This window comes from Camellia sinensis, chromosome 10, assembly GCF_055761805.1.
Source record: "Camellia sinensis isolate YWXY chromosome 10, ASM5576180v1, whole genome shotgun sequence".
Classification (NCBI taxonomy): Eukaryota; Viridiplantae; Streptophyta; class Magnoliopsida; order Ericales; family Theaceae; genus Camellia; species Camellia sinensis.
Window position 1 is genome coordinate 29,610,013 of NC_138970.1, and position 26,345 is coordinate 29,636,357.

General features: G+C 39.7%; 3 protein-coding genes across 3 annotated transcripts; 2 read left to right on the forward strand and 1 right to left on the reverse strand.

The window, feature by feature from the left end:
* Positions 1-14,340: 14,340 nt before the first annotated feature.
* On the reverse strand, positions 14,341-15,099 carry LOC114279569 (protein FAR1-RELATED SEQUENCE 5-like). Its single transcript, XM_028221827.2, has one exon. The coding sequence runs from the start codon at positions 15,097-15,099 to the stop codon at positions 14,341-14,343; it is 759 nt and encodes a 252-aa protein (XP_028077628.2).
* A 3,036-nt stretch (positions 15,100-18,135) lies between these two features.
* Positions 18,136-19,554, forward strand: LOC145800260 (uncharacterized). Its single transcript, XM_082889924.1, has 3 exons — positions 18,136-19,123; positions 19,238-19,357; positions 19,442-19,554. Exons 1-3 carry the CDS (start codon positions 18,136-18,138, stop codon positions 19,552-19,554), a joined length of 1,221 nt encoding a protein of 406 aa, XP_082746050.1.
* Positions 19,555-20,727: 1,173 nt separating this feature from the next.
* On the forward strand, positions 20,728-22,308 carry LOC145800261 (uncharacterized). The gene is made up of 2 exons (XM_082889925.1): positions 20,728-21,221; positions 21,756-22,308. Exons 1-2 carry the CDS (start codon positions 20,728-20,730, stop codon positions 22,306-22,308), a joined length of 1,047 nt encoding a protein of 348 aa, XP_082746051.1.
* Positions 22,309-26,345: the final 4,037 nt, after the last annotated feature.

The following is a 26,345-nucleotide window of genomic DNA, read 5'->3' on the forward strand; positions in this document are numbered from 1 at the left end:
ATGAAGAGGGAGTTTTCTTTTCTTCAAAAAACCAACAAAGGCTTACAGTCAAAAATGAAGAAGCTGGAAGACCAAGCTGAAGCCGCAATCAAAGCTCAGACCAATGCCGAAGAGAAGGTCGAGGCTGCTGAGGCTATCAGGAAAGTGGCTGAGTCTCAGAAGAGAGAAGCCGAGGAAAAAATGATCCAAGCCAAAAAGGAACTCCAAGAGGCACTGGCTACTAAAGAAGCCGAGATAAAAGATGCCGATGAGAAGGCCTATGCCCAAGGCATGGCCAACGTCACAGATGCTTATGAACAGCAAGTGAAGGAGGCATGCAACAAGGGTTTTACCCTAGGTTGGATGTCCCTTCTCAAAAAACTCAATGTCCCAGAAGACTCACCGTTCAGGGAGGCTGATGCCATTCCTCTTCCATTTCCTCCACCTCCACTTCCAAGTCAACCTAAAGGTGAAGATGAGTCTGAGTCTGAAGATGAAGCGGAGGATGAAGAAGAGGTCTTGGTAAGGAGGCCAAAAGATGTCAATGAGACCAAGTCCCCTCCTCAGGATGATCAAGTTTTAGACTTGACTCATGATGAGGAGGATGGGGAGGTTGTCAAAGAGGCTACTCCCGAGCAACTACCATCTGACGCTCCTCTAGCTGATAAAAGTCTTGATGAAACCCTTGCCGAGATTGATGCAGAAATAGTAACAGAGAAGGCGGCCGAAGTAGCTTTTCAAGAATCTTCCGAGGTCCCAACCCAAGTTGCTCCTGAAGTTGAGGAATCATAATTTTGATGCCTATTTTTTCTTTTGTACTTTTGTACTCTTTTGGACAGTATAAGCTTCTTTACGTGGCCGATGTGCCTCCTGTTTCTGTTGAATGCTTTAATACAACTTTCTTTCTTTGAATGTCTGCATTCTTTTGTCGTTTCTTTGACTGCCGCTGCATGATTCTATACTTAGAATATTTTGCAAGTCTCTTAATATACTCTTCCTTCTTTGTGTAATCTTCTTGGGGTTACATACCTCGGGTATCATAACTGATGATTTACCTCAGCAAGAACTTGACCTGTAAATTTTTCATAAGTTTCAACAAGTGTAAAACATATACTATTCAATATTAACTTTGTAAACTTTTCTCAAGTTTCAACAAATATTTAAACAGTGATCACGTTCTAACCAACTTGTAAATTGCTACAAATTTCAACAAGCTTAAAACAATGATCTCGGTTTAACCACTTTGTAAATTGCTACAAAGCTCAACAAGTGAAGATAAGGAATAATCTCAGCTTAACTTCAACTTGTAAATTGCTACAAATTTCAACAAGTAAAGATAAGGAATAATCTCAGCTTAACTTCAACTTGTAAATTGCTACAAATTTCAACAAGTGAAGATAAGGAATAATCTCAGCTTAACTTCAACTTGTAAATTGCTACAAATTTCAACAGGTGAAGATAAGGAATAATCTCAGCTTAACTTCAACTTGTAAATTGCTACAAATTTTAACAAGTGAAGATAAGGAATAATCTCGGCTTAACTTCAACTTGTAAATTGCTACAAATTTCAACAAGTGTTAAGCATACTCTTCTTCTTTCTGCCCTCAATGTGAACCTGAGTTCCACTTGGGTTCTCATTACTCAGAAATAACATTATGCGTCTTTTATCAGTTCATAAGTGTGGAAGAATTCTGCTAGCATTTTATTGATGACGTCGGCAAAAATTAACAAGGAACATCTAATGAATGAAAAATTTCAGATTACAAGTGTTCCATGGTCTTGGCAATGCTTTGCCCTCATTATCTTCAAGCCGATAGGCTCCATTGCCTAATACCGAAGTGATTCTGTACGGTCCTTCCTAGTTTGGGCCAAGCTTGCCTTCTCTGGGATCCTTCTTGTTGCCGACGACTTTTCTCAGGACTAAGTCGCCGATCTGAAAATCCCTTGGATTGACCTTCTTATTGTAAGCTCTGGCAAGCTGCTGCTAGTATGCTGCGAGTTGAATTGCAGCCTTCTCTCTTTTTTCTTCTAAAAGATCCATATCTCGGGCTAAGAGTATATCATTTGTTCCGTTTTTAACTCCCTGGGTCCGGATCCCTGGGATACCGACCTCCAGTGGGATGACTGCTTCTGTGCCGTAAGCCATGGCAAAAGGGGTTTCCCCTGTTGATCTTCTCGGCGTAGTCCAATATGCCCAGAGTACATTGGGGCAACTCGTCTACCCACTTCCCTTTTACTGCCTGTAGCCTCTTCTTTATTCCACCCAAGATTACTTTGTTGGATGCTTCTGCTTGCCCATTGCTTTGGGGAAAACTTGGTGTTGAGAAGTAATTCTTGATCTTGAATTTCGGGCAGAAGTTCTTGATGAGTTTGCTGTCAAACTATGTTCCGTTGTCGGCAACTATAGCTCTTGGAATCCCAAATCTGGTAATGATGTTTCTCCATATGAAGTTCTTGACATCCACATCTCGGATTTTGACAAGAGGTTCTGCCTCTATCCACTTCGTGAAGTAATCTGTTGCCACCAGTAAGTATTTCCTTTGCCCAATTGCTTGGGGCAATTGCCCAACGAGATCCATGCCCCATTGGGCAAATGGCCATGGACTGGATATCGGGTTTAGGTCAGCAGCTGGCTGATGTATCAAAGGTGCAAACCTTTGGCATTGTTCACACTTTTTTACGTAAGTTTCTGTATCTTTTTGTATGTAGGGCCACCAATGCCCCTGGGTAATGGCCTTGTGAGCTAGCGATCTGCCCCCAGCGTGGCTTCCACAAATTCCTTTGTGAATTTCATATAAAAAATCTTCAACCTGCAAAGAGTGTACGCACCTTAAAAGGGGTCCAGTGAAGGACTTTCTGTAGAGATGTCCGTCTGCTGTCAGATTGAATCTTGCCGACTTCAATCTGACCTTATGTGCCTCTTTACGGTCTTCTAGCAGTTTTTCTTCTTTCAGGAATGCAACAATTACATCCATTCAGCTTGGCCCCATGTCCACACATATTGTTTCTTGCTCTGTGTTCGGTGGTTCTATGCTCGGGCCCGATAAATAATCGATCATTATTGTTCTTTTTTTTCTAGTTTTCATTGAACTTGCCAGGTAGGCCAACGCGTCGGCGTGGCTGTTATCATCTCGGCTAACCTGAAGAAGTCGGTAGTTATGAAACAGGGCTGCCAATCTGATGACTTCTTTTGCATATGCCGACATCCTCTCGTCTCTGGCTGCGAATTCTCCTGTTGACTGGTTAACAATAAGTTGTGAATCACAAAAGGCTATTACCTCATCAGCTTCTGCTGTTGTCGCCAGCTTCAGCCCTACAATTAGTGCTTCGTACTCTACTTCGTTGTTTGAGGCCTTGAACCACAAACGGATGGACTGTTCTACTATTTTTCTATCTGGAGATATCAGTACTACTCCTACCCCTGCTCCTTGTCGGTTTGAGCTCCCATCCAGGAACAGTCGAAAGGAGTCGCCGATGTAAATGCTGCAGGGTCTGAGTTTCTCCTTCTTTTGTTCTTTTGCTTTAGGCTGGGTTTCTCCTTGCTTGTTTGGACATCGTTCATCTTGGCTCAACGGAGCTCAATGTTCGATGGATTCTGGCGTGAACTCGGCCACGAAGTCGGCTAAAACTTGGCCCTTGATTGCTGTTCTCGGCCTGAACTCCAGGTTATACTGGCCCAAGGCCACTGCCCATCTTACTATTCTTCCAGTTAAGTCTCCTTGTTACAACAAGGACTTCAGTGGGTGCTCTGTTAGCACCACAATCTTGTGCGCCTGAAAGTAATGGTTCAGCTTCTTTGAAGCCATTACTAAGGCCAGCATTAATTTTTCTAGTGATAGGTACCTTGTTTCTGCATTGGTCAAGGTTTTGCTTACATAGTAAACAACCTTATGCTCCCCGTTTTCTTCTCGGATTAGTACTGCACTTATTGCGTGTTCTGACACTGCTAATTACAAAAACAGTTCTTCCTCAGGTTCAGGTGTTGAGAGGACTGGAGTCGTGGTCAGATATTTCTTTAGGTCGGCCAAAGCGGCCTCACATTCCTCAGTCCATAGGAAGTCCGTGGCCTTTTTCACCAGGTTGAAGAAAGGTTTACATTTGTCTAAGCTTCAGCTTATGAACCTGTTTAGGGCTGCAGCCCTTCCAGTAAGCATTTGTACCTGTTTTGCCGATGTCGGGCTCTGTAGATCTAGGATGGCCATGATCTGATCTGGGCTGGCCTCAATGCCCCTTCTTGTTACCAGGTACCCCAAAAAACTTACCAGATCCAACTCCAAACGCGCACTTCGATACGTTGAGTCGGAGCCAATATGTTTTGAGGATTTCAAAGACCTCTTTTAGGTCGGCAAGATGGCCCTTAGATTCCTTGGTCTTCACGACCATGTCATCGATGTAGACTTCTACCGTTTGTCCAATCAGGTGTTTGTACATCTTGGTTACCAATCTTTGGTAAGTTGCTCCTGCGTTTTTCAACCCAAAAGGCATTACTCTGTAACAGTACAAGCCTTTAGGGGTGATAAACGCTGTCTTCTCCTCATCTGGGGGGTACATGGCTATCTGGTGGTACCCCCTATATGCATCCAGGAAGCTCATCCTTCCATGTCCAGATGTGGCGTCCACCAACTGATCGATCTTTGGCAGAGGAAAGCTGTCTTTGGGACAGGCTTTGTTCAGGCTCGCAAAATCTACGCAGACCCTCCACTTACCGTTCTTCTTTTTTACTACCACAGTGTTTGATAGCCATGTCGGATAATTGACTTCTCTGATGGCCCTGGCCTCCAGAAATCTATCTACTTCCTCCTCTACTGCTTCGACGTGCATCAACGTCGGTCTTCTTGCTCGTTGTATTACAGGTTTGGCCGACCTGTCGACGTTCAGTTTGTGACATGTGACCTTGGGGTCAATGCCAGGCATTTCATAAGGTGTCCAAGCGAACACCTCTATGTTTGTTCTCAGAAAAGCTTCCAGTTCTCTTTCCTCTTCTTCGGCTAAGCCTGAGCCGAGAAGAAAGAAGCGTTCTTCATCGCCCTCCTCGACGAGGATTTTCTTTAGTGTTTCTTCGCTTTTCTCGGCTGGCTCCTTGCCGACATCATCTAGGACCTCCATGTCCTCTTCTTCAATCTTTGCCTTCCCTAGTTCTCGAATGTTGCAAGTAGTTTTCATTGCTGCCATGGAGCAATTTTTTGCCTGCAGTTGATCTTCTCTGACTTCTTCAATCCCATGTTCTGTTGGGAACCGCAATAGTTGATGCAATGTTGAGGGAACTGCCCCGATTGCATGCAACCATGGTCTTCCCAAGATGATGTTGTAAGGTGAAGGTGTATCAATCACAATGAATTCTGTCCTGACCTTCTTAGTGCCGGCTTGCACTTCCAAGTTTGTAGCGCCCAGTGGCCACGTCGGCGTTCTATTGAAGCCGACCATCGGGCCATTCGATTGCTCCATGTCGTCTGGGTAAAGGCCTAGCTCCTTGTAACATCTAACATACATGATGTCACAAGAACTGCCTTGATCTATCAGGATGCGTTTCACTTGGCACTCCCCAACCTGGAGGGATACTACCAAGGCATCATTATGCGAATGCTGGACCATCTCCAGGTCGGCTTCAGTAAAAGCTATCATTGGCCCCTGGCACTTTTCAGACCGAGGTCTTTTCTGTCCAACCTGGTTCACGTGCTGTAGGTGTCTTACCTTTTGGGTTTCTCCTCGTATGTCATTTTCGTTCACCTGTGAGTGAATTACATTAACCACCCGTGGTCCCCTTGCCTGTGGTTGCTGTGCCGGGGGAGGCGGGGCTGCTGGTGCTTGAGGCAATCTTGCATGTTCCTCTCTTGTCCTGGCCTCATCGACAAGGTCCCTCAGATGGCCTTGCCTTACTAAGTCCTCTAAGTGTGCTCTTAGGGCTCTGCAGCCCTGAGTTGGGTGCCCCTCTTCATTGTGGTAAGCACAACGCCTACCAACGTTCCTTCCCATGTATTCCCCTGGGGCCTTTGCTGGTGCTCTCAAATAAGGTTGATTTCGGATTTGATCCAGGACTTTGTGGACCGGGATTCGGAACACAGTCGTCACTGCTTGTTTACCCCTCAATTCTATCTCCGATTTGTTAAATCTGTTGTTACCTCGGCCTTGCTTCGGCGAGTCGTTCCTTTTTTCCTGTTTTACCTCCTTATTCCCCGATATATCCTCCTCGGCTCTGGCATACTTCTCGATTCTTGCCATAAGCTCCTCCATGCTTTTTGGCAATGTCTTTGCCAAAGACTTCTGTAGTCGACAATCATCTTTCAGGCCATTTTTGAAAGACACGACTGCCACCTCTTGGTTGCATTCGGGTATTCGATTGAACATCTCATAATACCTTTTCGCATAGGCCCTAAGGCTTTCATCCTTGCTGATCTTCAGAGCCATCAATGCGTCCACCCTCAGTGGCTGCAACTTGTTTGTCATGAACCTGGCCACAAACATCTCGGCTAGGCCTTCCCAAGTCTTCACGCTTCCCTTTGAAAGTTTGTGGAACTAATCTGATGCAATCTCCCCGAAGGACGAGGGGAACACTTTGCATAGCAACGGCTCGTTCCCACTGTGTAATGCCATTGAGTTTAAGAATAATCCAACGTGGAAGTTAGGGTCTGACTTACCATCATATATTTGAAACCTCGGCATATTGAATCTCTTCGGAGCCTCAAATTTGTCTAGTTCTACCGAGAATGGTGTCCTCGGCTTGTTGGGTGAGGTGACCTCGGCTTCGGCATTCTGTTCCTTCCTCTTGAGGTAATCTCTCAAGTCTTCTTTACTCCTCCCTGGGGCTCGGCTATCTTTGGACTTCAATCTTTTGGGCACACTACTCTCGGCCTCGTGGTGGGCCCGTTTTGATCTTTCTCCATGGGTTGTGTCAAAGCAGAGCGCCTGACCTTGAACGTGCCGATGTTCCTTGGGCTCTAGATCCTTCGTGCGATGCGTCCTTCGGGACTCCTCTTGTCTCGGCTCCTCTCGTCCGACTTCCCTAGCCGGTGAGAGTGCCTTTCGCTCCTGGTGTGCTGAGGTGCTTCGGGGATTGTTTTCCTTCCTCCCTTCTGGGTATTTGTTGCTAGAATCGGCGTGTCCTGCAGCGGGTATGGTAGCTGCATGACATTATTTTGCATCATGAAGTTGACGATCGACTGCAGGTCCGCCAACTTGTTTGCCAATTCTTTTACTTCATCATGCCTCCTTAGGCACCTGTCCCTCCATACCTGGAGGTTATCTTCATTATAGTACCTGCTTTGGTCTGTCTTCTTCGAAGTGTTGCCCTCCTGGCCGACGTCTTTCCCTCCATGGCACTGGTCACGAGTTTCTGTATTGTGGTTGTCTCCTTCGACGTCAAGGTTGATAGGTCTGTTACTCCCAGTAGGAGCGTCGTCCCCAATCTTTTCTTTCTGTCCGTTACTGGCCATCTATTCGTCTTTCTTTCCCACAGATGGCGCCAAATTGTGTGTCAATTTCCGACCACACTGCCAACTCAGTGATCAGCTGGAGAAAACTGGCAGAATAGATGACACCTGGCTAACCTGTAACAGAAAGAGAAGATTCCGGCGGTGGTTCTTCCACCCGGGGGTACTCCGACGATCAAGTCAATACTTAATATCTCTCAAAGATAATCAATAATGCTAAATTCACTGCTCAAAGCATAAATTGCGTACCTTAGACCCACGGGGGTGCCTCTCTTTTATAGTTTACTCAATCCTAGTCCCACTAGAAGCCTAACTTCTATGGACTCCAATTCAGTACTTACTTTGGATTCCTCAAGAGATAAGGATAAACTCCTTAATGAGTGTTATCCTTATCGATCCTGAAGTCTTTTTTCATCCTTGGACTCCTGTCCCTTATCCGCTTATCTCGGATTCTGATATCTTCGGAGATAACCTCGGCATTTTCGAGATCACCTCGGCACAACGTCCAAGGCACGTGGCACCTCGGCTGACACGTCGGCGTCACCTTGCCACGTGTTGGAACTCAGAAAATATATCCCCACACAAAGAGATGGGAAAGTGTAGTGTTGATAAGCAAGCCAAGCTGAAAGGTCCCCTTCCCACAAAACCAAGAAAGGTGAAATATAGGAAGAGGAAAAATTTATTGTTTTAATATGAACTATTTCACACATTGTAATAACATGTTTGTATTTGCATATACTCACATAAATTGATTCACACACTATTGTTAATTTATTGAAGTTGTCTATCTTAAATTATTCTAACACCCACTACATTCTTTTTCAGTGGCATTTCCAAACACAAATTTCCTTGAGATCAATTGTTAAGATAATAAAAAGATTGAGCTTGGAACAACATGATGCAATTAGTAATAGTGGGTTAGGGGGCCTATTGAATCTCAGATGTACAAAGCTTGATCATGACCTCTGCGAATGGTTGGTTCAGAAATTTGATCCTAAAACTTGTTCCTTGAATGTTCATGGGCGACAACTCCTCATTACAGAACTAGACGTTCACAAGTTATTGGGCATTCCTGCCAAAGGAAAAACCATAGAATTGAAAAAATCTTCAAAAGAATTTCCCAAACTATTTGAAGAACTTGGAGTTGTTCGAGGTGCTATCAAATTGAATGCTTTGAAAGAGTATTTAACCAAAACTAATGGAGCTGGAGAGGAATTTAAGAGGATATTTGCCCTATACATATTTGGTGCATTCTTATGCCCAACCACAAAGGATGTTGTTAAGCAATCCTTCATTCACCTCGTTCAGAATGTGAATGGCATGAAGGATTATAATTGGTCAAAGTTCACTCTTCAATTCCTTGTTTGTGGTTTATGCAAGTATAGTTCAAAAAGTCAATCACAACCAAATGGATGCTTATTTCTTATAATGGTATACTTACAACCAATTAATAATTGTTTTGTTATAAATACTTGATTTTAATGTCTATTTCATTACATAGTATGTGTTAAATTCATACATTTTTGTGATACAGTTGTTTTACTTTGATCGTGTTGCTCCGAGTGGTTGTCATGTTGCTCGTGCTCGCTCGGTCCCTTGTTTGGCTGATTGGGGCGATGTAGAAATAAAGGAGACATTGAAACTATTTGAAAATTCATGAGGTTACCAGAATGAGAAGGTCATCCTTTGTTTCCATTCTTTTAGGTTTGGTTTTGTTTGTTCTTATTCATGTTGAAATGGAAAACTAAATTCTTTATAACATGTCTTTAAATAGGTTGCTGTTAATTTTGTTGTTGAAGAGCAAATGCCACCATCAGTACAAAGTGAGGGAATGAAAAATATTGATGATAGTCGGATTTCAAAAATTGAGACGACTGTTTGTGACATTAAAAGTATTTTGGAAGAACTAGTTGTCATTGTTAAAAGTGGAATGGCTAATTCTTCCATTCCCAAGGTCATGGAAAAATTGGAGCCACCACAAATGCCAAAGCAACGAGAAGTGGATCACGACCAATGTAATAAATTAGCTGACATAGTTGCACCTAGAGTTGTAGAATCTACGGTTGTACCTATAGTTGAACATGTGACCAATGTGCTCCCTCCAAAACATGATGTTGTGGTAGAATCTACGGTTCTACCTACAGTGGAACATGTCACCCCTGTGCTACTGCCACAACCTAATGTTATGGTAGCATCAAAAAACACGGATGAAAATAGAATTCTGCTCACACTATCAATCTTCAAATTGGATTCCCATCTTCATAATCAAACCACCCAGGTTAAAAAACGAGTAACAAATTCACCATTTTTTGATTCCATTGATGGTTCTTCTTATACAAATGGTGCTTCCATTACACATCAGCTACAAGGGAGGAATAATAAGCAAAACAAAATGAAAGTGGGATTGAACAATAAGCAAAGGAAAAAAATCCCAAAACTCCAACTTGTTGATGAATCTAGTTCATCAACTAGTCCATATGGCGGTCGGTGCACTTGACGTTCAGATGAGGGGGTGGAAAGTCAATATGTGCGGTCACCTTATACAGCCATCGCTAGTAACAAGAGAAAATCCATTCCAAAAAAAACCAACCCAAACAATGCTTGACTTAAATGCAGCAGATTCGTCTCTCGATACAAAGGAGGATAAGTTTGATCAAGTAAGTCATGTAGATTATATATGTATTATACAATGTTATTCTTTTGTGATACTCTATTTCACGATTTTTGGTTTTTTATTTTTGGTTGTAATTTGTGGTAGAGTTTGAACTTACTTGGAAAACTATTTGGTGCCAATTTTGATGCTATTGAGGTTATTACTCATTCTGTTATTGTTCTTGATCTCCAATCCTCTATAACGTGTTGTACAAAGTTTGACAATTTGTTATTTATGTATTGGGTTATATTCACAAGTCATCCATTACACGAATCGTAAGGCTGTGTCCTTTATCTGTTGAGGAAAAAATTCTGAAGGAATATTGTTTGGATAAGGATTTGGATAACAGGTAATTTTATTGAGTTTGTATGTTCCTTTATCAATTAACAGTACGTTTAAACCTTCAATTTTCACATGATTCAGTGAGGATATTGTGGTGATGGAGTTGTTTTACACTTCGATTGAACTTGCCACCCGCTTAGATTTGTGCTCATTACAACAAAAACCTGGATTCGTGGCTCCTTAAGTGTTCATTTCATACGTCAATATTGCTATGTGATGTCATTTTCAATGATATAGGTTTGAAATTATTATTTGTTGCATGTATTGTAGATTATCAATTTAGTTATAGTGAAATTGACAAATGCACAAAGAAGGCTTTTTCCGGATACGTGTCATAGTACATGGTACTTTCCCACATATGTATCGGTGAGTAGTATAGTGTGTCATGTTTATGTTTGGGTGTTGATGTACACTTACTGAAACATACGTGTACATTATTGAATGTAGCAACATATTTTGAATGGGACGGACCATGCAAAGCTATGCGACGAATATTTTGGGGAGTCTCGATACACTGGGAAGCTTCATGCCTGTGAAGAAGTAATGGGTCAAGCACTCTTACATTTTGCACGGCTATTCTAAATATCCTCTCCATTGTACTGTTATTATTAATTTTTTAATATGTGTTTTATGGTATTATTATTATTTATTAAATTTTTATTTTCTAAATTGGTTGGGCAACATTGCACTAAGTTTTGTTATTATTGTTGCTTAGATATATATTCCGGTGAATGACAATGGAGAACATTGGTTTTGTGTCAAGATAGATATGGCACATCGCATGGCCTATCTATTTGACTCGCGTCCTAGTCGCACAAATGACGAAAGTCAAGAATTAATGGCAAGGAAACTGGTAGGCCATTTAAATTTCTTCTTTTTTTTTTCCTTTGGTAAAATAATCATCACAATCTATCTTGCTACGCTCGTGCATAGGTTCAAACAATGCATTTGTTATTGCAACACTATTTTGGAGACCAGTATGTTGCAAATGTCAAGAAACTTGAATTAGAGAGATTGAAAGACCCTTGTCTCCAACATAAGACTGATAAATATACTAAAAAAATTATTCCTTCACTCTCCAATTTTGGCTCTCCTATTAATATTACACACAAGGTTAACCTTCACATGCATTTTTTCATGAAGTTATGACTGTGGTATGTTCGTCATAAAGTATATGCAAGGTGTTGTCATGCCGACTGGCATACACAAGGTGACTATTTCATGTTTAACCACATAATTACACTATTACAATTATATTGTCATATGTTGGTATTGTTAATGGTATATTGTCTGTTCTATTTCCTTAGTTTGATAAGCTGGAAAGGTTTAGGCTGCTAGTCGACCTAGTGAAAGATTTGTCGAATAATAAGTATATTGATGTTATGGATCGGTTCGACGCATACAAAGAGAGGTACGTCCCCAAACCATGAACAACTTATGCCCTTCATAAGCTCAGGTCATTACTTATTCAATGTAATTTCCTTTTGAACAGGTACTTTAGGCTCTGGAAGGCCAAAAGGAAAAAGAAAGATTGATAACAAACAACGTTTTTGCCACTAAGTTTTTTTTACAATTATGAGCATATTTAATGGTTGAAGAAGCTTGGACGAATGTAACTAACTTGGTTTGGCAATTTTTTGTGGATGCTTGAATAAGTATATTAGTTTTGGATTTTTTTTACTAATTTCTATGGAATATCTACTAGTGCTAAAGATTGGTGTGATGAAACTACATCTGATATGTAATTGTGAAGCAGTACTCTTAGTTGTTACAATTACAATCACTCAAAAAATTCATAGGAAGGCTGACATTGTTTACAATTTGTTTTACAAGTGAAGAAGGAAAAAAAAAAATGACACTGTTCATAAAAGAACAGGGTTGACAAGAAGTTTGGTCATGCATCCATGGTTGTGTCCATTTGTTGGCTTTCATCATGGTTGGACCCATCAGATTTCTCTTCACTACTCGAATTTTATGAAGCTTCAACACAAAATAGTTTCTGTATGGTTGGATCTTGTCTTTCGTGCTGCTTTTGACTTTGCTCTTCTGTTTTGCCATACGTTCCACAAACTATGCTGCAAGTGGATTATTTGGTATGCTACCAAAGAATTCTCGTACTAAGTTGACATAAGCCTTTCCTACCCGTTCGATCAGGTTTTGGATATGTAAGTGGCCCAGAATTGCTGAAATTTCAGAATTAATTAACTCTTTCACTGCACTCTACAATAACAGCCCGTTTAGGAAAAATACCAAGGTCATTGTGAGGAGCTACTGCTTTTCCTTTACCCGATATTGTTGTTTTTTATTCGCACCAAGTTCAATTACCTACGTAACATTCAAACATATGTTAACATCTAAAACAAGGTGGACAGATGTAAATTTTGATAAGAAAACGAGACAATTCAAAAAATCAAAACTGAAATATGAAGGGAGCCCCACACGTTTGGGGTGGTATAGCCATATTTATGCATGCTTTGTTATTCATTAAAAAGAAAAATAAATAGTAGGGCTGAAAAAGAGAGAGACACGTTGCAATATTAGTAGTGATTGTAAACTCATCCAATATAAGAACAACTCATCCAACTTAAGGACAACAGTCAAGCAAACAGATTTGGGATTTATTCACCCTTATTTTTTAAATGATTCCCCAAACTAAGAAATTTACATGTTAACATGTAAAACAAGGTAGACAGATGTCAATTTTGATAAGAAAACGAGGCAATTTCAAAAAATCAAAACTGAAATATGAAGGAAGCCATACATGTTTGGGGTGGCATAGCCATATTTATGCATTCTTTGTTATTCATTAAAAAGAAAAACAAATAATAGGGCTGAAAAAGAGAGAGAGACACGTTGCAATATTAGTAATGATTGTAAATTCATCCAACGTAAGGACAGCTCATCCAACTTAAGGACAGTAGTCGAGCAAACATATTTGGGATTTATTCACCTTTATTTTTTAAATGATTCTCCAAACTAAGAAATTTATGGATATTGTGAAAGATAAAAACACCTAAGACATCAACAAAACGTAACTAATATGCACTAATGTCTCCTTGCAAAAACAATGTATCGATCACTATAAGGCTCATCATAAAACTAAACTACACTTGAGAATTTGTCGATTCATCGATATCTTCCATGTGGGGATCCAACTCTGTGGTCATGAATGTTTCAATGTCTGAGTCGCTACCCTCTCTCCGGCTAGTTGAAGCTAATTTTTTACACCTCCGCTTCGTGTGTCCGATGCTCCTACAATAGCAAATAATGCATAAACAATTTTAGTAATCATGTACATGCAACAAGATGGAAAAAGGACATGCAATTAAAGTACCGTACCTACAACACCCATACCCCCTTGGTTTTGGAGGTTTACCCATAGAAGATGTCCCTCCGGGGTTCCCTTTGGTCTTCACTACATTAGGATCACCAACACCACATAGTTTAGGTGCAATATTTTTGTCCCCAACCTCAGTATTATATTCTGTTCGCATTGCCCAGCGCTTTTTCATCTTCAATGTCATCTGGAAAGCCATTTCCCTTGCCTCTTCAAAATCGTTGTTTACGTGTGAGGCATAATATGACATTTCACTGAAACATGAGCTCAGTATACCGAACCGGGCTGTCTGTGTTAGGGTGCTTGAAATTTGGGTAAGACTTGGTTGATGATATCCTGACCTACTATGTCTTGTCCATCTCTTCAAGACACAACTCGGTGGAATACACATTAATTGTTCAGATTTCATGACAGCAACCATATGGCAGCAAGGGATGCCAAACGACTCAAATTTCAAGCAACAACATTTTATTGTGATATCTGCTGGAAAATACTCAACCATCCATGTTCTTGTTGGTGCCTTGTACTCACCAAAATGATAGGTGTGATGATCCTCCAACTCAACTCTTTCCATCACAAACAATTTACCCTATTTGCTAATTTCACGTCGAAACAATGAAAAAAATCTTTCGAGTAAAGAGCTTAGCTGCATGTTTTTCCAAACTTCTCAATGGCATAGTCAAAACCAGGAAACTATTCTCTGTTTTAGATTCTGTTTCTGTCTCATTAACACGCATCCTAGCAAGAGCCCTATCATATTGTGCTACAAATTCGTACAACCTTACCTTTTGTTCTAGGAACATATTGAAATATGCATTCATACCCTCGATACGTTGAGTGCTCCTCATCCCAGCAAACATGTGACTATGAAGATACGCCTCAGCCCACTTATCATGCTTACGGTGAATCTCCAACACCCAGTTATTGTTCTCCAACTTGTATTTTTTCGCCATACGAGCCCAGGCATTGTCAAACTCAACAATTTTACATTTCTTTAACATCAACTGTGCGAAATCATTAGTAAATTCTGGTATGTGGACATTCGTTGAGGCATTTTTCTCCAGATGCCAAGAACATAAACGATGTCTGCAATTTGGAATAACTCTTTTGATTGCCTGACGCATTGCCCTATCACCATCTGTTACAATAGAGATGGGTCGTTGTCCATCTATGGCCTCTATTAACGTTTCCAACACCCACGTGTATGTCTCCATTGTCTTATCAGGCAACAAAGCACATCCAAATATGATTGTCATAAAATGGTTGCTTACATAAGCTAGAATCACAAATGGCTTCTTATACAGATTTGTATGATAAGTTGTATCAAATACCAATACATCACCAAATGCAGTATAGTCCATCCGAGACCTACCATCTGCCCAGAAAATCTTGTCCAACCGGTTATCCTTATCAACGTTGTACTTGAAAAAAATAATGGATCTCCATCTAGTTTAGCTGATAATTATCCTAAGGTACCCTCTGCATCTCCTTCTGCGAGTTGTACTTTGCGCTCAGCTTGGAATTGGTTGTGCAAATCTCTGTGCAAGAAGCCCACCTTTTCATAACCCCTGATTGATGGACCATAAAATCCATGATTTGACTCGTTCTGATACCCACATTGCGTATGGCCTTTGCTTGAGCTTGGTCTGCACTTGTTACAAACCTATGTTGTGACACCCCGAACGTTTAATCAAGTCCACATAAATATTTAGAATTATATATAATTATAGTGGCATGTGATGATAGACTATTAAATAAATAAATATATAAATCTAATTTGGCATTGGATTATAGGATTAATTGGAAATTATTATGTGGGAACAAATTAACACATTTATGGAATTGTAATATTAATTGGTTCAACCTAAAGATAGTAATTAATAATAATTTAACACTAAAACAAATAAATAAATGAATACAAAGAAATAAGTTAGTTGCCCAGCAAGGGTTGTAAGCTTCGGCCCAAAAGAAAGAAAAAAAAAAGAAAAAGGCCCAAGTATAAGATTTATACTTATCTCAAATCTCATCTTAAATTTGCAATTAAGAACTCCACCCCTAGCCTTATTATGCCTGCTAAGAGAGGGGGGGTACGTGGCACTCCAAGTGAGGCTTGGCTCACAGTATAAAAAGGAGGCAAGGGTGTGATGAACTAATGAAGGAAAAAACGAAAGAACAAAAAGGGTGGAAGCCGAGAGAGAGAGGTACGTAAGTGAGAGTGAGGAGTTGATAGTAGGGAAGTTCTGATAGTAAAGTAAGGCTAAGGGTTATAATTAAGGTGAGTTATATTATGTCTTGATTTATCATTATATGTTTTACGAATATTTTGAGTTACCACAGTTTAGTTTATACAAGTTATATTTTATTAAGTTATATAAATAAAAGTTATGTTTTATAAACTACTTCAGTTACGTGGGTTACTTTCTAAACTCTATTTACTTAAAAGGAAACCCATGGATATGTTTGTTTAAATTTTAGTATATATTTGACTACAACCTTATAAACAATTATGTTTTGTAAATACCACAACGGGAGTCCCACGCCTTGGGGGACTTAAATAACCACTAGCCTCTGTTTGACCACTTTGTGGTCCTCTGTTTGTCATGGATCCATTGACCTCTGTTCTGTTCTGTTTTATACCGTGGTTATGATTAATTATTTACATGATTTCTGTATTCAGTCACTTTAAATAAATTGTTGTTTTAAATTAAATTATTCAAATATTTTAGCCTAACTAATCATCCATGGTTATTTTGTATTCCCTACACTCTTGGCATAATATTTCTCACTTTGTTGTGTGCTTATAGCTGTTACCCTTTCAGGTGACGAGATGTAGGGGAAACCCATAACCCCACGAAATGGAACCTGCTCATGGACAGTTGTTAAACCACTATTTTACCTTTCTTTTTTTTTATATTTTTGCTTCCTTTTGTCTCTATTCGGGGCTGGTCACTGAATAATAAAATAATGAAAGCCCTAGAAATGTATTTCCTCTTTCTTAAATAGTAGTATGAAGTAAAATTTCTGTTTAATTATTTTTTTATTTTCGCTTGCGCAGCTTAATTTGTTTTGAATAAGAATAAGTTAGTAAGTCACGATTCCAACTCTAAGCCTCTGGGGTTGTGTCTTGACAAAGGTGGTATCAGAGCAACGGTTCAAAAAAAAAAAAAAGGTTATAAAGAAATCTATAAATAAAACCATATAGCTAAGAAAAATATAGGAAAATAAAAATAAAATAATAATCATAATCAATATTTACCTGTAACGTTAATTTTTCCCTGTGTAAAAATCTCACATTTATTCTGGTGTTGTAGGGATGTCGGAGATTTATCTTGATGATGCTTTTTGGAATGACCTCCAGGCCATCAATTTAGATGAAATTTTAGCTGAACACGCCGCCCCCGCCTCACCTGAGGGTTGGGGAGATTCTGAGGAAATAGTTAGGGGATTACACCCAAGCCTTGGCCGATTGATGGGTCGGCCAATTTATATCCAGGTTGACCCTACCGACGTCCCACACTTATTATGGAGGCACAGCCTTGCCCATACACGCAGACGTTTTCTCGGACCATCTCGCGTCCTTGGCGTCGCCCCGCGTCATGACTGCCCGCATTATATTATAGGCCCTCTACCTCCAGAGTTTGCAGCCAGGAGAGGGAACGTGTACCCCGAGGATTATATCTTCACCACAGTCCCTAACCCACTGGAGATCATTAATATTCCAAATGTTGACTTCGAAAATGATCTGTCATATGTTGAGACACCTGTTTGGATTGTCGACCGAGCATTTGTGGGTCATATACGGTCTATCCCCATTTTTACGGTCCAGGTAGCATGGGTATGTTTTGGTGTAGTCCAGTTAGGGTGGGAGTTTGAGCTTTTTATGCAGCACTATTTCCCCTGGTTTTTCGGCCCATCTAACCCACCACTCTAGATCTGGATAGTAGAAAATCTTTTGTATGTTGATCTTGATATGTTCTAATCCCCTTTTGTTGACTTTTGTTTTGTTTACCGCAGGGATGGGACACTAACATATTCTGACTAATGTAATGCGAACTGAAAAAAATATATATAAATAAATAAAAATGTGTAATGTTGGCAATTTATATAAATATAAAGTGTACTACATATATATTGTGCTACATATATACATATATATACTGCGTTGAGAATATAATGCCTCGTTTATTACTTGTAGAATGGCTAATGGTAATGGAAGTGAGTCATCAGTTAGTGGCACTGAATTGATGGAAAGAGTAATGGAAAGACCGGTTACTAGCTTTTTGCACGCTTTGCAAATTAACATCAACAATGGAACGCTAGAACGGCGAGAAGGGCCGGTTACCATAAAACAATTCTAGGATCTGAAACCCACCATATTTACTGGTGGCCCAGACCCAATGGTAGCAGACGCTTGGGTTAAAGACATGGAAAAGATTTTTCGTGCCCTACCTTGCACCGAGAGACAAAAGGTAACTTTCGCCACTTTCACTTTCAAAGACAATGCGCAGGAATGGTGGCTTCTCACTCTGGCCAAAGAAGAAATTACGACTTGGGCAAGATTCTTGGAAGTATTCTATGAAAAATACTTTCCAGATTCATTGCGGGAACAGAAGGCATCCGACTTCATACATCTTAAGCAAGGAACCATGACGGTGGCCGAATATGAGAGCAAGTTCACACAACTCGCTCGGTTTGCAACATACGTCATCCTCACTGAAACTCGAAAAGCAAGAAAATTTGAAACAGGATTGGATGCTGGGATTAAAGACAGACTTGAGGTCTTGAAATTGCCAACCTATGCAGAAGTGGTGGACCGGGCGTACATAGCAGAAAAGAAAATTAAAGCCTCGCGTTCCGGAGAATCAAGCTACAAGAAGCGGTTCTGGGAAAGAGATAACAGAAGGCCCGGTGTTGCACCTCATAAAAAGATGAACATGGGCACAACCAACTCAGGCCACCAAGGTCCTACCAACCCCCGAGGTGGCACTATTCCAAATTGCCCCACTTGTGGGAGGGTTCATTGGGGACAATGCCATCGAGACACGGGAGCATGTTTTAGATGCGGACAGTTTGGCCACTTGCTAAGGGATTGTCCAAAAATGGTCAATCCTACAGCCAGTCCCTTTGGCTCAGTTAGGAGACCCGCGGGACCTGGAAGAGAAAAGAAGGACCAAACATGCCAAGGTCGGGCTTTTGCCTTGGTACCTGGAAAACCAGAAGTTACCACGAATGTTATGTCAGGTACACTTTCTATCTGTAGTCTTTTAGCTCATGTCCTTATTGACTCTGGGTCAACTCATTCTTTTGTTGCACCACACTTTGCCGCCAAGTTGACATCAACACCCGAACCATTAGGATATACATTGTCTGTGTCTTTTCTTTCTGGTAAGTCTGCCTGTAGTACTGATGCGTATAGATCTTGTGTTGTATTCCTAAAAGGCAAAACCTTATATATAGACTTGATTTCCCTCCGCATTGGAAACTTTGATATAATCTTAGGTATGGATTGGCTGGCTGCCAACCACGCCTCTATCGATTATAAAGCCAAAAAGGTCTCCCTTAAGTTACCAAACCAACCTGAACTTGTCTTTGATGGGGCTGAAGTTTCTAACCCTTCCTGTATTATATCCTCCATGGCGGCCCAATGACTTCTAAGAAAGGGTTATGGTAGTTATATTTGTTATGTGATTGATACACAAAAAGCGACCCCCATTGTTGATGCAATTCTTGTAGTTCGAGAATTTCCGGATGTCTTTCTTGAAGATCTACCTGGTATTCCAGTTGATCGGGAGATCGAATTCACCATTGAAACCTAACCTGGCACGCAGCCTATATCAAAAACTCCTTATCGCATGTCGATGACAGAATTGAAAGAACTGAAGACTCAACTCCAGGAACTCTTGGACAAAGGTTTCATTCGGCCTAGTACCTCACCCTGGGGAGCTCCAGTACTGTTCGTGAAGAAAAAGGATGGCACGATGAGATTATACATCGATTACTGGGAGCTGAATAAAGTTACCATCAAGAATCGATATCCTCTACCGCGAATCGATGACTTGTTTAATCAACTTCAAGACGCACAAGTATTTTCCAAAATTGACTTACGTTCCGGCTACCATCAACTAAAAGTTAAAACGGAAAGCATTGAAAAGACTGCCTTCAGAACCCGTTATGGACACTACGAATTTCTCGTCATGCCTTTTGGCGTCACAAATGCCCCAGCAGCCTTCATGGACCTCATGAACAGAGTGTTCAAACCCTATCTTGATGAGTTCGTCATCGTCTTCATTGACGACATCCTCATATACTCCAAGTCACCAGAAGCTCACGAGCAACACTTGCGAATGGTTTTACAAACACTACGTGATCATAAACTGTATGCCAAGTTGAAGAAATGCGAATTCTGGATCACTAGTGTACACTTTCTCAGTCACGTCATTAATAAAGATGGCATCTCGGTTGACCCCCAAAAAGTTACAGCAATCGTGGACTGGCCACGACCTACTAATGTGTCAGAAATCTGAAGTTTCTTGGGTCTAGCTGGCTATTATCGACGCTTCGTGCAAGATTTCTCAAAGATAGCATCGCCCTTGACCCAGCTAACTCAAAAGAACACACCCTTTGAATGGACTGATAAACAGGAGCGTTGCTTTCAAGAATTAAAAGGTCGACTTGTGTTAGCCCCTATACTAGCACTCATTACCGGATCAGATGGGTTCGTAATTTATAGTGATGCCTCATACAATGCGTTGGGTTACGTTCTCATGCAAGACGGAAAAGTTATTGCTTATGTGTCACAACAATTGAAGACTCACGAGAAGAACTACCCGACTCACGATTTGGAATTGGCTGCGGTGATCTTTGCTCTCAAAATCTGGCGTCATTATCTCTACGGTACAACCTGCGAGATTTATACTGACCACAAGAGTCTAAAATATCTATTTACACAGAAGGAACTGAATATGAGGCAACGGTGGTGGTTAGAATTTATGAAAGACTACGATATAGAAATCCATCACCATCCGGGCAAAGCTAACGTGGTAGCAGACGCACTGAGCCGAAAGTCAACAAGAAGCTTGGCATGCACTCTCGTTTCTCGCAAGGTCAACGGGTTGCTCGCCAATGTAACCGTGGAGCCTACATTGATTGGAGAAATTAAAGCATGCCAATGGGAAGATAAACTCTTGAAGAAAAGGTACGAGGAACAAGGAAGCACGCCTGATCCTGATTTCATTATAAGCAATGGGATACTGAAATTTTGGAATCGAATTTGCATACCCGATATCCCGGAACTCAAGAAGAAGATACTAGAGGAAGCTCATAACTCGAGATTTGCAGTCCACCCTGGCAACACAAAGATGTATCATGATCTGGAGGAACATTACTGGTGGACTGGAATAAAAAGAGATATAGTAAACCATGCTTCTAAATGTCTGCATTGTCAGCATGTTAAAGCAGAACATCAGAGACTGGCAGGGCTACTGCAACCACTCTCTATTCCTGAATGGAAATGGGAACACATTACTATGGACTTCGTGGTCGAGCTACCACAGTCTTTTTCAAAGAATGATGCAATATGGGTTATAGTAGACCGATTAACAAAGTCAGCACACTTTCTACCAATCAAAATCATGTACCATCTGAATAAGTTTGCCACTTTATATATCAAGGAGATTATTCGGTTGCATGGTATCCCAGTATCAATCGTGTCTGACCGAGATCCTCATTTCGTGTCTCATTTCTGGAATAGATTGCAAGAAGCTTTGGGAACTACACTGAAGTTCAGCACGGCCTATCATCCATAAACCGATGGGCAATCCGAAAGAACAATCCAGACGTTAGAAGACATGTTACGTGTATGCGTGTTGGACCTCAAAGGTAACTGGGATGAGCACCTACCTTTAGTGGAATTCGCCTATAACAACAGCTATCAGGCAAGCATTGGAATGGCACCGTACGAAGCTCTGTATGGAAGGAAATATCGATCACCCCTGTGCTGGACAGAAGTTGGGGACAGGAAATTGTTAGGCCCCGAAATCGTGCGAATCACAAGTGAGAAAATCCAACTCATCCAACAGCGGATTCGCACTACTCAGAGCCGCCAGAAAAGTTATGCGGATACTCGGAGGCGAGACTTGGAATTCCAAGTAGGGGATCATGTGTTCCTCAAAATCTCACCAACAAGAGGAGTAATCCGATTCGGAAAGCGCGGGAAGCTAAACCCACGTTACATCGGGCCATTTGAGATACTGGAAATAATTGGTCCTGTAGCCTATCGCCTTGCACTACCTCCTGAGCTATCTAATATCCACGACATGTTTCACGTTTCAATGCTCCGACGGTATCTCCGAGATCCAGAACATGTCATCGATTATAAGAACTTGGAAGTTCGAGAAGATCTTACCTACGAAGAACAACCAGTGCAGATTCTCGGTCATCGTAATCAAGTTCTACGAAACAAGACCATACCGCTGGTAAAGGTCTTATGGCGAAATCATCGCATCGAAGAAGCTACATGGGAAACCAAAGCACATATGCGAGCTAAATACCCGCACCTCTTCGAAAGTTAAGGTACGTCAAGTTTGAGGACAAACTTCTGATTAGAAGGGGAGAAATGTGACACCCCGAACGTTTAATTAAGTCCACATAAATATTTAGAATTATATATAATTATAGTGGCATGTGATGATAGACTATTAAATAAATAAATATATAAATCTAATTTGGCATTGGATTATAGGATTAATTGGAAATTATTATGTGGGAACAAATTAACACATTTATGGAATTGTAATATTAATTGGGTCAACCTAAAGATAGTAATAAATAATAATTTAACACTAAAACAAATAAATAAATGAATACAAAGAAATAAGTTAGTTGCCCGGCAAAGATTGTAAGCTTCGGCCCAAAAGAAAGAAAAAAAAAAGAAAAAGGCCCAAGTATGTAACAAGGCCCAAGTATAAGATTTATACTTATCTCAAATCCCATCTTAAATTTGCAATTAAGAACTCCACCCCTGGCCTCATTATGCCTGCTAAGAGAGGGGGGGGGGGTATGTGGCACTCCAAATGAGGCTTGGCTCATAGTATAAAAAGGAGGCAAGGGTGTGATGAACTACTGAAGGAAAAAACGAAAGAACAAAAAGGGTGGAAGCCGAGAGAGCGAGGTACGTAAGTGAGAGTGAGGAGTTGATAGTAGGGAAGTTCTGATAGTAAAGTAAGGCTAAGGGCTATAATTAAGGTGAGTTATATTATGTCTAGATTTATCATTATATGTTTTACGAATGTTTTGAGTTACCACAGCTTAGTTTATACAAGTTATATTTTATTAAGTTATATAAATAAAAGTTATGTTTTATAAACTACTTCAGTTACGTGGGTTACTTTCTAAACTCTATTTACTTAAAAAGAAACCCATGGATATGTTTGTTTAAATTTTAGTATATATTTGACTATAACCTTATAAAAAATTATGTTTTGTAAATGCCACCACGGGAGTCCCACGCCTTGGGGGACTTAAATAACCACTAGCCTTTGTTTGACCACTTTGTAGTCCTCTGTTTGTCATGGATCCATTGACCTCTGTTCTGATTGTCACCTCGGTGACCTCTGTTCTGTTCTGTTTTATACCGTGGTTATGATTAATTATTTACATGATTTCTATATTCAGCCACTTTAAATAAATTGTTGTTTTAAATTAAATTATGCAAATATTTTAGCCTAACTAATCATCCATTGTTATTTTGTATTCCCTACACTCTTGGCATAATATTTCTCACTCTGTTGTGTGTTTATAGCTGTTACCCTTTTAGGTGACGAGATGTAAGGGAAACCCATAACCCCACGAAATGGAACCTGCTCATGGACAGTTGTTAAACCACTATTTTACCTTTCTTTTTTTTATATTTTTGCTTCCTTTTGTCTCTATTCGGGGCTGGTCACTGAATAATAAAATAATGAAAGCCCTAGAAATGTATTTCCTCTTTCTTAAATAGTAGCATGAAGTAAAATTTCTGTTTAATTATTTTTTTATTTTCGCTTGCGCAGCTTAATTTGTTTTGAATAAGAATAAGTCAGTAAGTCACGATTCCAATTCTAAGCCTCTGGGGTTGGGTCTTGACATATGTGACCACAGAAAAGGGACGCAGTGTGATGCTGCCAAAGGATGGTTGTGTTCCTCTACAAAGTGGGTCACAACATATTTTTTAATTGTCTTGTCATAACACACACGAAATGTGGCACTACAAAAAAGTCTAGTTTTTGCCCTGGGAGTTCTTCCCCGTTCCACACGTTGTAAGTATTTCTTTTCTCTTTCACCTTCCCTTGAACAAACCCATTTCCTACTCTCTACAAATTTGTTCTCCACAAATTCATTTCCTACTTCTTCGTACGCTAAAACCGATGACCTTAGCGTATGCATTGTAGAAAGAATAAGCATCCTCCTCTTAATTGAATTTCATTTGCAAAACATCAACCTTAGTAAGCATTCGTAAACTATCATAGGTTTGGGAAGCTAACCCTTCTTTCCTATTAACAACATCATCCTTGCCACCCGGAGCAACTTGATTGTCAATTTCACTGTTGATCTCTTTCTGCCTACTACTTTCAGGTTCATCCATCATATCTACATAACAAATCGCATAGACAACAGATGTGCACGTAGATAACAGATGTGCAGATTTGGCATCAGTTAAATGCAAATAATAAAAAAGTACACTCGTAAATACCATAATATAAATTAAAATCAAACAAATCAACAAAAAAACACACTCGCCAGTGCCCTCTTATAAATTAAAATCAAACAAATAAATAAGCACACCTGCCAGTGCTCCGTTATTAATTCAAAGCAAATAAATTCAAAAATACACCAGCAAGTACCCTACTATAAATTAAAATATAAAAAAGCACACCCGCCAATTCTCTGCTTTCAATTATCATTTTTTGAAAGAAAACGAACAAATAAGCACACCCGCCAGTGCTTTGTTATCAATTAAACGCAACTAATAAGAAAGCACACCTACAAATACTCTACTATCAATTAAAATGAAACAAACAAATTAAAAAGCACACTCATCAATGCCCTGTTATAAATTAAAATCAAACAAATAAATAAGCACACCAGCCAATGCTCTGCTATCAATTCAAAGGAAAGAAATTCAAAAACACACCTGCAAGTACCTTACTATAAAGTAAAATATAAAAAAAAAAACACACCCGCTAGTGCTCTGCTTTCAATTATCAATTATTAAAACAAAATGAACAAATAAGCACACCCTCCAGTGCTCTGCTTTCAATTATCAATTGTTAAAAGAAAATAGAAAAAAGCACACTCACCAATGCTCTGTTTTCAATTATCAATTGTTAAAAGAAAATAGAAAAAGCACACCCGCCAGTGCTCTACTTTCAATTATTAATTGTTAAAAGAAAATAGAAAAAAGCACACCCGCCAGTGCTCTGTTTTCAATTATCAATTGTTAAAAGAAAATAGAAAAAAGCACACCCGCCAGTGCTCTACTATAAATCATCAATTCTTAAAAGAAAATGAACAAATAAGCACACCCACCAGTGCTTTGCTATCAATTGAACGGAAATAATAAAAAAAACACACCTGCAAGTACTCTACTATCAATTAAAATGAAACAAATTAACAAAAAAGCACACTCGCCAGTGCTCTGCTATCAAATATTAATTATCAAAATCAAATAAGTGAATAAGCACACTCGCCAGTGCCCTGCTATTTGTTGAAAGAAAATAAATAAATAAAGCATACTCGCAAGTATCCTATTATCAATGAAAATAAACAAATAAATAAAAAGCACACCTGGCAGTGCCTTGTTATTAATTAAAAGTAAATAAATTAAAAAGCACACATGTCAATGCAACTGCTAGGTAGGTAGGGAGGGAGGGGGGAGGTATAGCTTCACTTGTACATTAAGATGTAGAAATTGAGGACCTGTGACAAACAACAACGGAACATCGAAACAGAGTTAGTAAAGAAGACAATACTTAAGGAGATTTATGATTATGGGGCGAAAAGAAAGAATCTATGTATGAAAAATACTATTTTGCACATCTTTTTACATTAACAAACTGCATAACCAATAATAGAGATGAAACTGTACTACCTTTGTTCAAAGTATCAATAACCATTACATAAACAGTTAAACAAATGTACCAACACCAACCGATTGACCACTTAAAAGATAAAAAATAAAAGATCTAGAAAGAAAGAAAAAAAAAAGATTATTTGATTGGATGGACTATTAGATTATTTTTTTGATAACTCAGTATCCAGCCTATTCATCTATTTGACAATTGGATTTGGATTATTGTTATTGGGTTTTCTTATCTTCATAGAACCATTATGTTGTGTTTGAATCATGGATTTGAATAAAAATTTAAAAAAAAAAGAGATAAATGTAGGTGAAATGTGAATTAAATATGATTGCATTTCACGCACTTATTCCCTTTCCTTTTCTAAATCCTTAACTAAATCCATGATCCAAACATAACATTAAGGAAATATGTTGTTTTCAGCGTCATAAAAGCAAAGCACATTTCTTTCTTTCTTTCTCTCTTTTTTTCTTTTTTGTCTTATTTAATAG